Source organism: Megalops cyprinoides, chromosome 11, assembly GCF_013368585.1.
Source record: "Megalops cyprinoides isolate fMegCyp1 chromosome 11, fMegCyp1.pri, whole genome shotgun sequence".
In the NCBI taxonomy this organism is placed as follows: Eukaryota; Metazoa; Chordata; class Actinopteri; order Elopiformes; family Megalopidae; genus Megalops; species Megalops cyprinoides.
Window position 1 is genome coordinate 11,870,700 of NC_050593.1, and position 13,157 is coordinate 11,883,856.

Below are 13,157 nucleotides of genomic sequence, written 5' to 3' on the forward strand. Positions count from 1 at the left end.
TGAGTCTACAGGCAGCCTCCTCTCCTCTCTCCTCCATTCTCACTCTGTCTGAGAGGAGAAGAGTGCGTGCGCGCACGTGTGTGTGTGTGCGTGTGTGTGTGTGTGTGTGTGTGTGGCTTTACAGGCAGTTGGGGAGGATGTTGGTGTGTATGAGTGAGTGCACGTGTGTTTTATGGGTAGTGGGGGAAGGAGTCTCACAACTTGTTGTTTCTGTGCATGTGTGTAAGAGTGGGGGAGTATATGTTTGTGTGTATGTGTGAGAGAAATTGTGAGTGCATGCGTGGTACTTTCAAGAAAGTGGGGGAGGGATTTTCACAGTTTGTGTGTGTGTGTGTGTGTGTTGCGGGGAATGTTGGAGGCTGTCTCACAGCTCGCTGTGCGTGTGCCTTTGTTTCCCTGCAGCAAGCTGACGAGGACAGTGGACATCTCTGGAGAGCATGGGCCTCTGGGGATACATGTGGTGCCATACTGCTCCTCCCTGAGTGGACGGTGAGCAAACCTCCCACCCGCCTTTCCCTCCCTCCCTCCCTCTCTCTTTCCTTCCTGTCCCTCGCTCCATCCTCTCCTCCCTCCCTCCCTCCCTCCCTCTGTCTGTCCTTGTCTCATCCTGTGTCTCCCGTGTGCGTGGCATGTGCAAGTCGTTTTCAGCCCCACCATTTTTCATACTTGTTTTTACACACACTCACACACACACACACACACACACACACACACACACTGGAGGTATTGGAGTGGATTATGTGTTCTTGGGACAGTGGTCTGATTACAGTGGTAGACCTGGCTCCTGGAGAAGCAGAGAGAAATAGCGCTGTAGCATTAGAGGGGATGGCTTCCCAGTCCAAGAGAAGAAGCAGAGAGCGCGTGAAGAAGTCCATACGTCACATGCCATCACATAACTTTCTTTAATAAAGATTTGGAAATTTGGTAAAAAATTGCGGAGTTTTTCGGTGCTGCTGTGGTTGAATGGAACTCCTGAGAAATCCAGCCATTACAGGGACCTGTCAAGGGCGAGTAAAAGTTTGTTGTTCTCCATTGGACCGCCCTTAAATACATGACCATGCACCATTTTCGGAGGAGTTTAAGGAGTGAGTAAAGATGCCATTTGGGACACAAACTAATAGCCCCACTCCACCCCCACCCTGGCCTTTTGGGGGGGGGGCATCCCATTAAGCCACCGCTCTCTTTGAAGGCTCTGAAAGACTGGGGAGGGAGGGGGGGGGCTAGCCGGGGGAGTGGAACCCTGCCAACTCAGGGAAACTCATTAAGATGTTATGGGGGAAAATGTGAGGGGTTAAAAGTTAAGTGCGAGGGGCAGAGGGGATGGCTTTTACTCCGCGGCAGGGCCCTGGAGGATGGTGACACGGTGCCTGTGTCACGCTGCTGGCAGCGGGGGCCTCAGAGGAGCAGCGGGAGGCCCGGGGACTCTGCTGTAAGAGCTGCCCTGGGGCAGAGAGTCACTCTCTACTGCATGGAGCTACAACAGGAGCCTCTGTCTGCCTGGGCAGTCTGAAGCCGTTAACTTAAAGACCCGCACTGTTCAGGCTGACTTTAATACCGCGTCTGTGCTGGGGAGAGCAGTTTTGTAATGAAAGCGTACTCTCACAGTGAGCCTGCATGTTGTTTCAGGGCAGGTTTGTGAGGCTAGACTGAGTAGAATTGAACCGTCTCTGTCAGCAAGCCTCTCAAATAGCTCGCCCAGGGCAGGTTTTCCACTCCTCTTTGTGGTGCGAAACCAGACTTTACTCAGTAGGAGCTCAGACCTGGGTGTGGGGGCCTGACACGCTGCCACCCACCCCCCCCCCCAACACACACACACACACACACACACACACACACACACACTCACACACACACACACACACACACACACACACACACACACACACACACACACACACACACAGACAAATCACCTCCTGTCACTGTGGAGGGTCCACTAAACAATGCTATCTATTATACTGTCTGTACCCCAGTTTACTGATACTATCGTCTCGGCCCATAAAGCATTATTGGTCCAGACTGGGAAGGATTGGGTCAACAATCTGCTGTTTGTCATCATGGTAGCTGTGATCATGAATGCTCAAGGCATGCACTTCCTTGTAAATCAGAATCAGGTCATAGAGATCACAAACATAATCTGAGCACTGTATTTGGCACTCGATCCTCTTTGCTCTGAAGACAGTGAAGGCCTTTTTCTCTGGGGTTTTTCAGGACAGAGCTCAGCACTGGGGTATTTGGTTTCTGTGAGCAACAGACAAAATGACAGCGTCTAGTTGGTTGTTGTGTTTTACGGAGTTTGGTAAGGAGCCGTACACCAAGACTGCTGGGGAGCGGGGCAATTCTGGGGATCTGGGTCGGATGGTTGGGACAGTGACTGGTCACTTGGGTGTAGCTGACACTGTGTAACCTGCAAGTCCCAGGGGAATCTGAGAGCTGGCATTAGACAAGGTCACGTTACCACGTGTGGAGGGCGGGCGGTCCCGGCGGGACCTTGAGAAGCAGCATGGGAACGGAGAGAGAGGACTGCGGAGAACCCTCCCCTATTAGCACGTCTCTGTCCTTCCACTCGCAAACAGCAATCTCTGCATAACGTTGTTTGGAAAACGTCTGTGAGAAAAAGATTTCACTGTGAAAGAAACCGCAAGGACTGAAAAAAGCAGTGTGGCGAATCCTTCAGAAGCGAACCTCGTGTTATCGGAGGCCTCGTCGATATCGGCGTTTTTTATTTAACGCTGACTCTCTGCGTTGGCGTCGTATTTTTCGGGAAGCACAGCAGACGGAGGGTTCTTTCTTTGGCTTTTTGGGCTGGAGGAGAGGAGAGGAACATCGTTACTGTCTGGACACCTTGCAGCTCTTCTCTCCCATGCTTTATGTCGTCTCTCCTGGCTGGGGGCCTTTGCCGCAGTCTGCCAGGGCGAGCTCAGCTCTCTCATGGAGGGGAATCCATTTTGTTTCTTGTGCTCCTGCCGATTCCAGCGTGAGGGCGGGGAGGAGGCCGGGGAGAGGCCGTGAGTTAATACAGTCCTCACAGGCTCTGGGAACAGGAGGGAACGGTCACGGCGGCGTAGTCGGTTTCAATCTGTGTGGGATCAGTAGTGTAACCGCTGTTTACAGGAAGAGTCCTCTCATGTCTGTTCGCTGCTTTTAGTCAGCGGTCTACCGCTACACACAACTCCCAGCTATCATTCCATTTATCTTTTCATCCTTTGGAGTTTATGTTTCCCTTTTATGGTAAAGAAATGCCGTGTGTGCGAACGACCTATACAGTGTAGGTGGGAGGTGATTCTCTTGAAGTTTTTCGGATTTCTGTTGTTTACTCTATAAATGCCTTTGTTGTGTGTATCCTGTGCTCTCTCCGCAGGTCCCTGGGCCTCCACATTCGTGGCGTGGAGGAGAACAGCCGCTCCAAGAAGGAGGGCATCTTCCAGGAGGATGAGTGCATTGTCAAAATCAATGACACAGAATTAATGGACAAATCCTTTGCGCAGTAAGTACCGTCTCTCCGAAAAACAGGCCGCTCCCATTGTGAGGCCCCGCCGGTCGTTCGCCGGCCCTTTTGTTGCCGAGGTGTTTTTTAACACTCTTACAAAGCGCTTTCTCTCGCTCTCTCTCCCCCTGAACAGTATCGGAGTCGTATCTTCCCCGAACAAAACACACAGCCCTCTCTCAGTTCATTGTTGCGGAGAATAGCCCATTTTATGGTTATCACAATATTGGACGGACTTCAAAAGGAGTGGAACCGCAGCCATTAGGGCCGCGCCATTGAAAAGGCGCATTCCCTCCTCTGTGTGTGGTCAGTAAGTGTTCGGAGCGGAGAAAGGATCCGTCCGATGTTATCTCGCGAAATGGCGGGCTGCGGGTCTGCGGTCGCGCCGGCCGCGGTGACGGCGCGCTGGGAGTAAGAATGGGGCCGCGCGGCGCTTATCGTAAGAGCTCTGACAATGTGCCGCGTTCACCTGCGAGAGGTGAGCTGGCGCTAAAATTAGCCGAAAAATAGCTACTCTTTGCTTTAGCTCTGCCCAGCTATAGGGCTGCGGTCTGAGCATTTCTGCCTCCGCAAGTTTAAAAACGGAGGGTGAGTAAAAAGAAGTCAATGGTTGTTATTTTGCATTTGAATCATTCTGTTCATTTGAATTAGGGATTGTGATAAGAACACAACATTTGTAACAAAGTCCTACAACGTGCATTTTTAAGTGGGCAAATGCATAGCTTTTTGCTGTCAACACTTCATACATTTCACACCGTCCACAGCGCACTGGATAAACACACCATTAATAGTGTTGTCATTGTTTTCCTTTACATTGGGACCTTTTAACGTTGCAGTAATAGCTGCTCCATCCATTTTACAAGGCTGTCGTGCATACATTGCGTTGAGTTTTTTACATTTACATATAAATGACGTTCATTTGTTCAGATGTCTATGAGTATGACTTTTGAGTTCATTTCCTGCCCTGCCTCCCTCCTGCTTCCCCTCGTACTGTAGAAGAAAAATCCAATAGATTCAAATGAAAAAAAGAAAATCTGATAATAAACATTACCGGGGTCATTAGTGTGAATCCCTATGCATTGGAAGCCATCTGGCCTCCACAGAAGTGGAGCTGACTGTTGAAACTAAATGAGGAGGGATCGCTTTTGTCAAAGGTCAGATTGTAGTGAATAGTGCTCTGCTGTGTATTCCTGAAATATTTAATATATCTGTGGGTGGGATCAGATTTAATGACACAGAGGAAGGTTGTTCTCGATAAAGAAAGTTAGAGATTACTGTATTTATCTGTGTTAATGCAAATCTCAAACAGAGGGATTGCAGTTAACATACATAAAAGCAGGGAGAAAGCACACCCCTTCCTCTTTCCTGTCCATAATGAGTAATAGGCAACAGGCTTTGACAATACTGTGGTTGTTAAGACCTTTCTGTTTAAGGGTGTTCAGGGTTCAAAGCTTTGTGAGTTGACACTTCTTTAACCTGTGAGTGATGTCATATCCTGTTAAGCCATCTCCCCCCCCTCCCCCCCTCCTGCAGGTCACAGGAAGTGTTTCGACAGGCCATGTGCTCCCCCTCGGTGCGCCTGGAGGTCCTGGCCGTTCACAACAAGGACCGCTACGAGAAGAGCCTGATCGGCCAGCTCTTCAATCTGGAGGGCCCGGACGGGGCCCCCAAGGTCAAAGTGCCCCCGCCTGTCAAGGCAAAGCCCGAGGTGAAGCGCGCCGACTCAGGGGCCAGACCCGCCGAGCCCGCCGCACGACCGGGCGACGCCCAGGGCGTCCCGCACCCGCCGGGCCTCGCGGCCACGCCCCCGAGGGCGAAAAGCGACAGCCCCATCCCGAAGAAGAGCCCCGCCCTGCCCCCCATCGTGAGCCTGGCCGGCAAGGGCAAGGGCAGGAAGCTGAGGATCGACCTGAAGAAAGGTGCGGTGGCCCGGTCGGCCTCCCCTCCCTCCTCGCCTCCCTCCTCCCCTCTCTCCCCCCTCGCTCCCCGTCCCCTCCGCAGCCTCTCTCCGGGCTCCGGCAGCCGTGCAGACAGACCGATGATTCCTCCCCTCCAAGTCTATTAAGTTTTTATTGATCAGGCCATTACTGGTGATATGAATTCATCGCGGGAGGAGAAAACTGCTGACCGTAAAAAAAGAGGACCGCTCTAAATGAAGAACATAAAACACGATCAGACACCGCTTCCCCGTCCACTCCCTGCACGTCTTTATTTTCCCTGCCTCTCTGCCTCAGCGACCTGTCCAACTGTGGCTCCCCCCCCCCTCCTCTCCCTCCCTCTCTCCTCTCCTCCTCCTCTTTCCATACTATCTTCATTTCACTTAGAAAGACCGGGGCACATAGTAGTGATCTGTAGTATGACCATGACTGTGATAACAGTATTACTGTTACTATTACTGTACACACTGTGATCATGGTCATGATAATGCCCTGATGTTTGCCAATTCCATGACCATGATAACAGTATTACAGGGATAACACTGTGCAGTGTGACCGTGACCAGCATGACGCACTGATCCTGACAACACCCTGACCGTGATAACAGTATTAGCAGGATAACACCGTGGCCATGATTACACCTTGACTCTATTAACTGGCTGACGTCACTAACTCCCTGGCTGCGGTAACACCTTGATTTTAAAAACCCTCTGGCCATGGTAACACCCTGACTGTGATAGCACACTGACTGTGGTAGCACCCTGACCATAATAGCACCTTGACCATAAAAAAACCCTGACCATGATAGCAACCTGCCTGTAAAAACTTCCTGACCATGATAGCACTTTGACTGTGATATTACTCTGACTGTTTAAAAAAAAAAATACCCTGACCATGATAACACCTTGACTATAACGCACTTGCTCTGTTAACACCACGGCTGTGATAACACACTGATTGAAGCCCAGGCAGTTCCATCAGCTGTTGTCTTGGCCCTGTTCAGGTGTGTGCGTCTGCCATCATGACTCCCAGCCCACACACACACAGCGCTGTCTGTGAGACTCCCCACAGGCACAGGGCACACATTTCAGCAGAGAGGTTTTATCATACTTTGGAGAGCCCCTGATCAGCCTTAATAAAATGTCACAATATCAGTGGGCTCTATATCAGATATCCATAATAACAGTCATAGCTACTTAAATAGCAAGAGCGTTACACAATGAAAGCAGACCATTGCAAACTGGCTCTTTTCCTCTGTGATGGAAATGCTCTTGGCTGAGTACACAGGTACTGAAAATCCATGTGTCTTCCCGTGGTTTTAAACTTTAATGAAAGTCATTCTGAAGCTTAGCCAGGAGATGAGATTGGAAGGTGGAGTGTCTTTACCAAACAGGATAGCTTCCCTATGTCACTGTGACACTGAGAGGTGGGTTGGGGGGGGGGGGGGTGATTGGGGGGGGGGGGGTTGTGTGTATAGGTCTTTCGAGAACAGTATTGAGGCAGCGTTTCCCAGGGGACGAGAGCTCCAGAGACTGATAGCAAAGGACGCTCCGCTGAACTCACCCAGCACCCCCCCCCCCCCCACCTTGTGATCTGTTCACACGTGAAATTAAACTGCTGCCTTTAAACCCAGACCCGTCTAATCCCCCCGACTCCCCCCGCCGTAAGAAAACGTTTATCGCATCGGCCTCTCCGGAGCAGGGGAGTCGCGGGGCTGTCGGCAGCGGTGTTGGCGGGGCTTGTGGGGACCAGACGCGGGAGGAGCCGGGTAAACCGAAATCGGGATGCAGGAGGCCGTGGGGGCTGTCGCTGCGCCGTCTGAGCGCGAGGGCGACGCAGTGGACCAGTAAAGATGCCGTGCCGTTTCTTTCTCCTCCCGCCTGCAAACTGCTTTGTTTTCTCTGAGGTCTCGTCTCAAAACCCGCTTACCCTCGGAGCGATAACAATAACTGGAATATGAATATATGCAAATCATGCGAGTCAGAGCGCAGAGCTGTTTACACCAATTGACCTTGAACGGCAGCTATAGCTATCTTTGGGGTCACTACGGAGCATTTATTATTTAGCTTTCAAGCTATAAAAAAGCTAACCGCTTTGTGCTGTTTTAAAACAAGACGCTTAGGTGATGATATTAATGAAATACTTGGTGGCAATTGCCTGACAGGTGTGTTAAAATTATTCTCTGGTGTTAAAAAATAATGGATCCTTACAGTTTATGGATGTCATTATCACTCTCTGTGCCTGCACTTTGTTAAGCTGTGTTGTCTCCGCCGGCAGGTCCAGAGGGTTTGGGTTTCACGGTGGTGACCAGAGACGCCTCTGTACACGGGCCTGGACCCATCCTGGTGAAGAACATCCTTCCTCGCGGAGCTGCCGTCAAAGATGGCCGCCTGCAGTCGGGTGACAGGATCCTGGAGGTCGGTCCTGCTGTGTGGTTTGTGATTTATATTTGTCTAAGAAACAAATTTCAAGCATTTAACCGTAAGTCTTTAGATCAAAATGTCTTTGAAAGCATGTTTCACATTATCTTAATCAGGTGTGTCCAAACTTTCGACTGGCACTGTATTTGTTGAGTTCAGCCTTCAGACTGAAGTTCAGTGTTTTGTGAATGACACAAGGACGTAAGTACAGTACTATGGTGAATAAAGCAGGGACTTAAGTACAGTGCTTTTATGAATGACACAGGGGCATAAATACAGTGCTATCGTGAATGCAGCCAACTGACCAAACATTGGCGCAGAAACATGCTTGTTGAGACTCGAGCACAGGGGTATGGAAAGCGGCTCAGCCAGGCCGGAGGTGACGCGGGTGTCCCCCCGCTGTGTCCCCAGGTGAACGGCGTGGACATCACGGGCCGCACGCAGGAGGAGCTGGTGGCCATGCTGCGCAGCACCAAGCAGGGCGAGACCGTGTCCCTGGTGGTGGCCCGGCAGGAGGAGGTGTTCCTGCCCAGAGAGCTGGTAAGGGTCTTCCCTGCGTAAAACACCATTACAGCCGATACCCCGGTACCTCAGCGCTAGAAATACTAATAAACCATCTCTTAGCTTCTCCTTTGCCTTGTCCTTATGTTCCATTGGACTGTGGGCATCTGGAATCCAACAGCTGATCTGGAGGCAGGAACTAAGCTACATGCATCACTGTTATTCATTTGCATTAATCTTTTTACTATACCTCATTTACTTTGTTGTTCTGCTCAACAGACAGCCTTATCTAGGGTTACTCACTGAACCTCTATTATATAAATATTTACATATTTATGGAAGAGAGTGTTTATTGTACCATCTCAGAGTAAGTCCAGTGCTCATTGACACAACGGTAAAGCCCAAAACAGGATTTGAACTCGGAGCTCTGTGGATACAAGCCCAGTTCCCAGAGCGCTACATCTGTCTTATTTTCAGTCAAGTGCTCCTCTGTCATTCGCACCCAGTATAATGTCCCTGGGAGTGCACTGTGAGGTTGCTGGTCACAGCCTGTCTGGGAGATTGGTATAAACACACTTCCACAGGGCGAGCAGAGGCCAGGATTCTTCCCCTGCGCATTTCCTGATTGATGGGGCCTGCTAAACCTCGAGCTGTCATCAGGAAGGACTGTGTGAAGGGAAATTCACTCAAAGCTGGGTTGCAGCTCACTATAGTTTCACAGAACTGGAGGGGTTAAGCCACTGACTTAATATGAATCAGTGTTCTGTGCAGGCAGTGTGTAGTTATTGCTCCACGTGACCCAAAAACACAAAAATTAATGAGTCCACAAATGAATTTAGTACGGTTGTGTAAGATGGAATGATTTTAAATAATGTCCAACGATGTATTAACATATTCCATTCCACTGAATACTGTAGTTCCGCTGTTTATCCAGAGTAATCTCTCAGGTGTCTGTACTTCTTCTGGGATGACAACAGCATTTGCCTCTTTGTCTGAGGTGGATTAAGGTGATTCTGTCTGCACTGTAATACCTGTATTCAATAGTGAAGATGCATCTCGTCCCCTCACACGTGTTCGCTGCCATTTGAATTCAGTTATGAAGTGGCAGCAAATTCATTTGTAAATATTGGCAAAGCCTCTCCTGCTCTGTACTCATTCTGATGCGGATTCTCTGGTGGAAAGTCTGACCCCCGGGTCGGCTGCGGCCCCCGTTCCTCTAGACGACCTTGGGGATGGGAAGTCGTGCATTTCCACTCTTTGTCCTGCCCTTCAGGAAAAAGCCTTCATCACAGATCTTTGACAACGAATCATCTTCATTCCGCAACACCTCACTTCCTACTTTCTGTCCTGACAGATCTCACAATAACCATGCCTTCTCCAAGCAAACACACACACACACACACACACAATTACACATGCCCGTACACTGTACACATACATACAGAAACATGCACACACACACACACACCCACCCATATGCACATATAAACACACATACACAACCATGCACACACACACACTTATAGACAGACAGGCAAGCAGGCACACACAGACTTGCAGGTACACATCCCGTACCTATTTTATGCACACACAAACGCAGACATGCCGACTGCCCGCTGGAGCGTTCGATTTCCTGCGCTTATCTCACGCTGTTGATTCAGCATGCGGCAGGAAGCAGGGCAGGGGGTCGCAGGGCAGGGGGTCGCCGGCCAGCGTGCGCACGTCCCAGTGGGCTCACAGGAAGCGCCAGAGCACGCCGGAGCACGCCGGTCCGCGCGGAGTGACCGTTCGGCAGGGCGGCTTTGTGCCTCGCTCGCTCGCCGGAGAACCTGACCTCTTTTTTTCCCTCCCTTCTGCTGTTTTCTTTGCTTTCTGAAAATAACAAACTCTTTTGAGAGCGGCGGGCTGTGGCCCCGTTGCCACGGAGATGCTGCCAGGATCCGCCGCTCAGGAAATGGGTTCTGGCCTCTATTGTCTTCACATTTCATGCTATTTATTTTTATTCTTTTTTTTTAAATATCAAGGGAGCCGTGGGGTCAATTAAGTTGAGCGCTTTCTCATGGATGATAAAATCCATACTGGGGTCACGGGTTCACACCTATGCGCATGCATGGACGCGGGAAGTCTCACTTTCTCTTTGTTACGCCAATGTGCACACGTATATTTGCTTAGCGTTTCACGGATTACTGCGAGCTCACGGAGAACACTCCGGAATTCCCCATCAGTGCTCCTCTGAGGTGAAGAAAAGGAGGAGAACGTGAAGTTCAGAGGAAAAAAAACGGAAACTCTCCTGAATACATTTGGCTGTCTTTCTTTTCTCCCAGCCTTTTTGATGTGTGTTACACAACAATGTCATTTATTGCTGAAACGTTTCTTTTTTGTCTCTTTTTCGCTGCTTGTTTTCCCGGGTGAAGTTGGTGTGGTGCTCTCAGCGCCCTCGCGATTGTAGTCTTCCTCTCCTCTGAAGGCCCTGTCTGTGCCGCTTCTTCTTCTGCCGTGGCTGGAAACACAGAGCCGCACCCACATTCCAGTCTCGGCAAGAGGAAACCAGCGCATCTCAAGTGAAGAGGTCACTTCTCATTCCGAACGGTGGCGTCGAAGGGACCAGGAAGCTCCTCGGCTCTAGAGGACCAATCAGAACGTCCGTCTGCTACAGAATCATCCTCCCGACACTGTGAAGAGGAGCTGTTTAATCGAGGCAGTCCTGTCTCAACAACGCCCCCAGTCACTGTTAATCATTCTCATGTGCATTTTGGATGTGTGGTTGCATTGGGGTGGAGGGCTCTGCGATGCATGTATTGCAAAGGGGGGTGTGGGGGTGAGATTAGTGGCAGTACAGGGTGGGAGGGTGGCAAATGTAATGTTGGGCATTTGGGATGGGGTGTGTTATGTCAGAAGGGTGAGGGGTAATGGCGGACGGAGGAGGTCTGATGCAGAGTGTTATACGCTGCTATTTCGTGGCCTGTTGCTGTACTGTAGATGCACGGAGATTGCGATGAGAGATGGGGAGTGCTCTGTGTGTGTGTGTGTGTGTGTGTGTGTGTGTGTGCGCGCGCGCGCGTGTGTGCATGTGTGTGTGTGTGCGTGTGCGCAGGTGTGTAGGGGGTGGTTGTGTGTGTGTGTGTGTGTGTGTGTGTGTGTGTGTGTGTGTGTGTGTGTGTGTGCGTGTGTGTGTAGAGGGTGGTTGTGTGTGTGTGTGTGTGTGTGTGTGTGCGTGTGTGTGTGTAGAGGGTGGTTGTGTGTGTGTGTGTGTGTGGGTAGGGAGTAGTTGTCGTACGCTGCTGTTGGCTGTGATGGCTCCCGGGGGGGGCCACGCCTCGTCAGCATGCAGACAGGTGGCTCTGACGTTCCGCGTTTGTCTGCCGCACAAAGCACCCCCAGTGTAGACAGCCAGCTCCGATAACAGAGTGACATCACCACTTTACCCCAACACGCCTCCCCGCACGCACACTCCACACCCCACACCCCTGCTAATCTGCCTGAAACGCCGCTCCTGCCGGCCGGGGGCAGGCCGGGACCCCGCGCCGCCGCCGGTAAAAAATAAAACAGAAATAGTGATAATTAGATCTGACTTTCTAACAAAGGATAAAAATGAGCTTTCTTAGCCCCCCACAGTTTGAAGTGCTCCTCTGTCACAGTAACAGATGAGATAGGAGGCGCAAAGCCCATGCAATACAAAGGGAACCGCGCGGCTCAAGACCGTAATCTGTGTGTGATTTAAACCGGTGTGCAACAATGGCTGCGGAGACAGTAATGAGCCTTTTGATAAGTCTCATCTCACCTGTCTTTATCCCCTCACTAAATTTCCCATGAAGCTTTGTGGTTTTATCTCATTTTAATACACGGTAGGTGCGACGGCGGCTAACGTTGTTCCGGGCGTGTGCTTGGCAGGGGAGAAGAGTCCGGCCATCAGCTTCTAATCTCCGCAGCAGACTTCCGCCAGCCACCTACATTACTTCCTCAATAATGCTTGCATGTTTCTTCCACGCTTCTTTAAGTCTCTCTGGCCCCAGCGCTTATGTAAACCTCACTTCCAGGTTACAGCTGTGTCTCTGAGAGACAACACATCTAAGGGCAGATCAAAACAAAGGAGGGGTTCGTAAGAAACATTTCCTCAACTGAGGTTAAAACACTCCCCGCTCATTCCGTTATAATAGAGCAACTCCCCGGCTACTTTCCATCCAATGCAGGGCTTTCATTTAGAGTTAAACACATACATCATTTTTTCATGCAAAACCGCCAACTGAATTTTGGCACCCCTGAAGGTAATTTCCTTGTCCTTCCAGGCTCTGGACAGAGAGATGATTGTATTATAAAAAAAAATGGACCTTAAGGGGTTGGGGAGATAGCCCAATTTTCTTGACCAATCTGTTCTGGTTGTAACAGCACTCCAGGCCAGTGGCCTGTGAGTATGCAAGTATGGCCGCAGTCCAGGTCTGTACAGTACACTGCCCAGTGCTCCAGAGATCCAGTGAGGTTGTGTGTGTGTGTGTGTGTGTGTGTGTGTGTGTGTGTGTGTATGAGGGGGGAGAGAGGCAGATTGAAACAGAAGCACATCCAAAGCCATCAGAATGTGCAAAGGATAATACCCGCACATGGGAAATGCCACAGTCAGGACAGGCAATCACTCACTGCACTGTAGCCCCCATATCTTACATATTTGGGCACACCCGTGAGCATTTAAAATAACTGAGGTCTATTCATTAAAGGCATGCTGGGTAATCCCCCCTTTTTTGGCTTGGGGGGGGTGGGCAGGGGGTGGTATTTCACATTCTCACACAGTGACATGTAATTACTGATCCTCAATTGGAA

General features: G+C 50.5%; 1 protein-coding gene across 1 annotated transcript in view; it reads left to right on the top strand.

Annotated features, from left to right (window-relative positions):
* The window catches only part of LOC118785852 (partitioning defective 3 homolog B-like), a 212,358-nt gene that overhangs the window by 75,352 nt on the left and 123,849 nt on the right, over positions 1-13,157 (top strand). Inside the window, exons 6-10 of the mRNA XM_036540793.1 lie at positions 403-489; positions 3,362-3,487; positions 5,021-5,406; positions 7,702-7,841; positions 8,256-8,384. Of these exons, the coding sequence (XP_036396686.1) occupies positions 403-489; positions 3,362-3,487; positions 5,021-5,406; positions 7,702-7,841; positions 8,256-8,384 (868 nt within the window). The remainder of the gene's footprint in view (positions 1-402; positions 490-3,361; positions 3,488-5,020; positions 5,407-7,701; positions 7,842-8,255; positions 8,385-13,157) is intronic.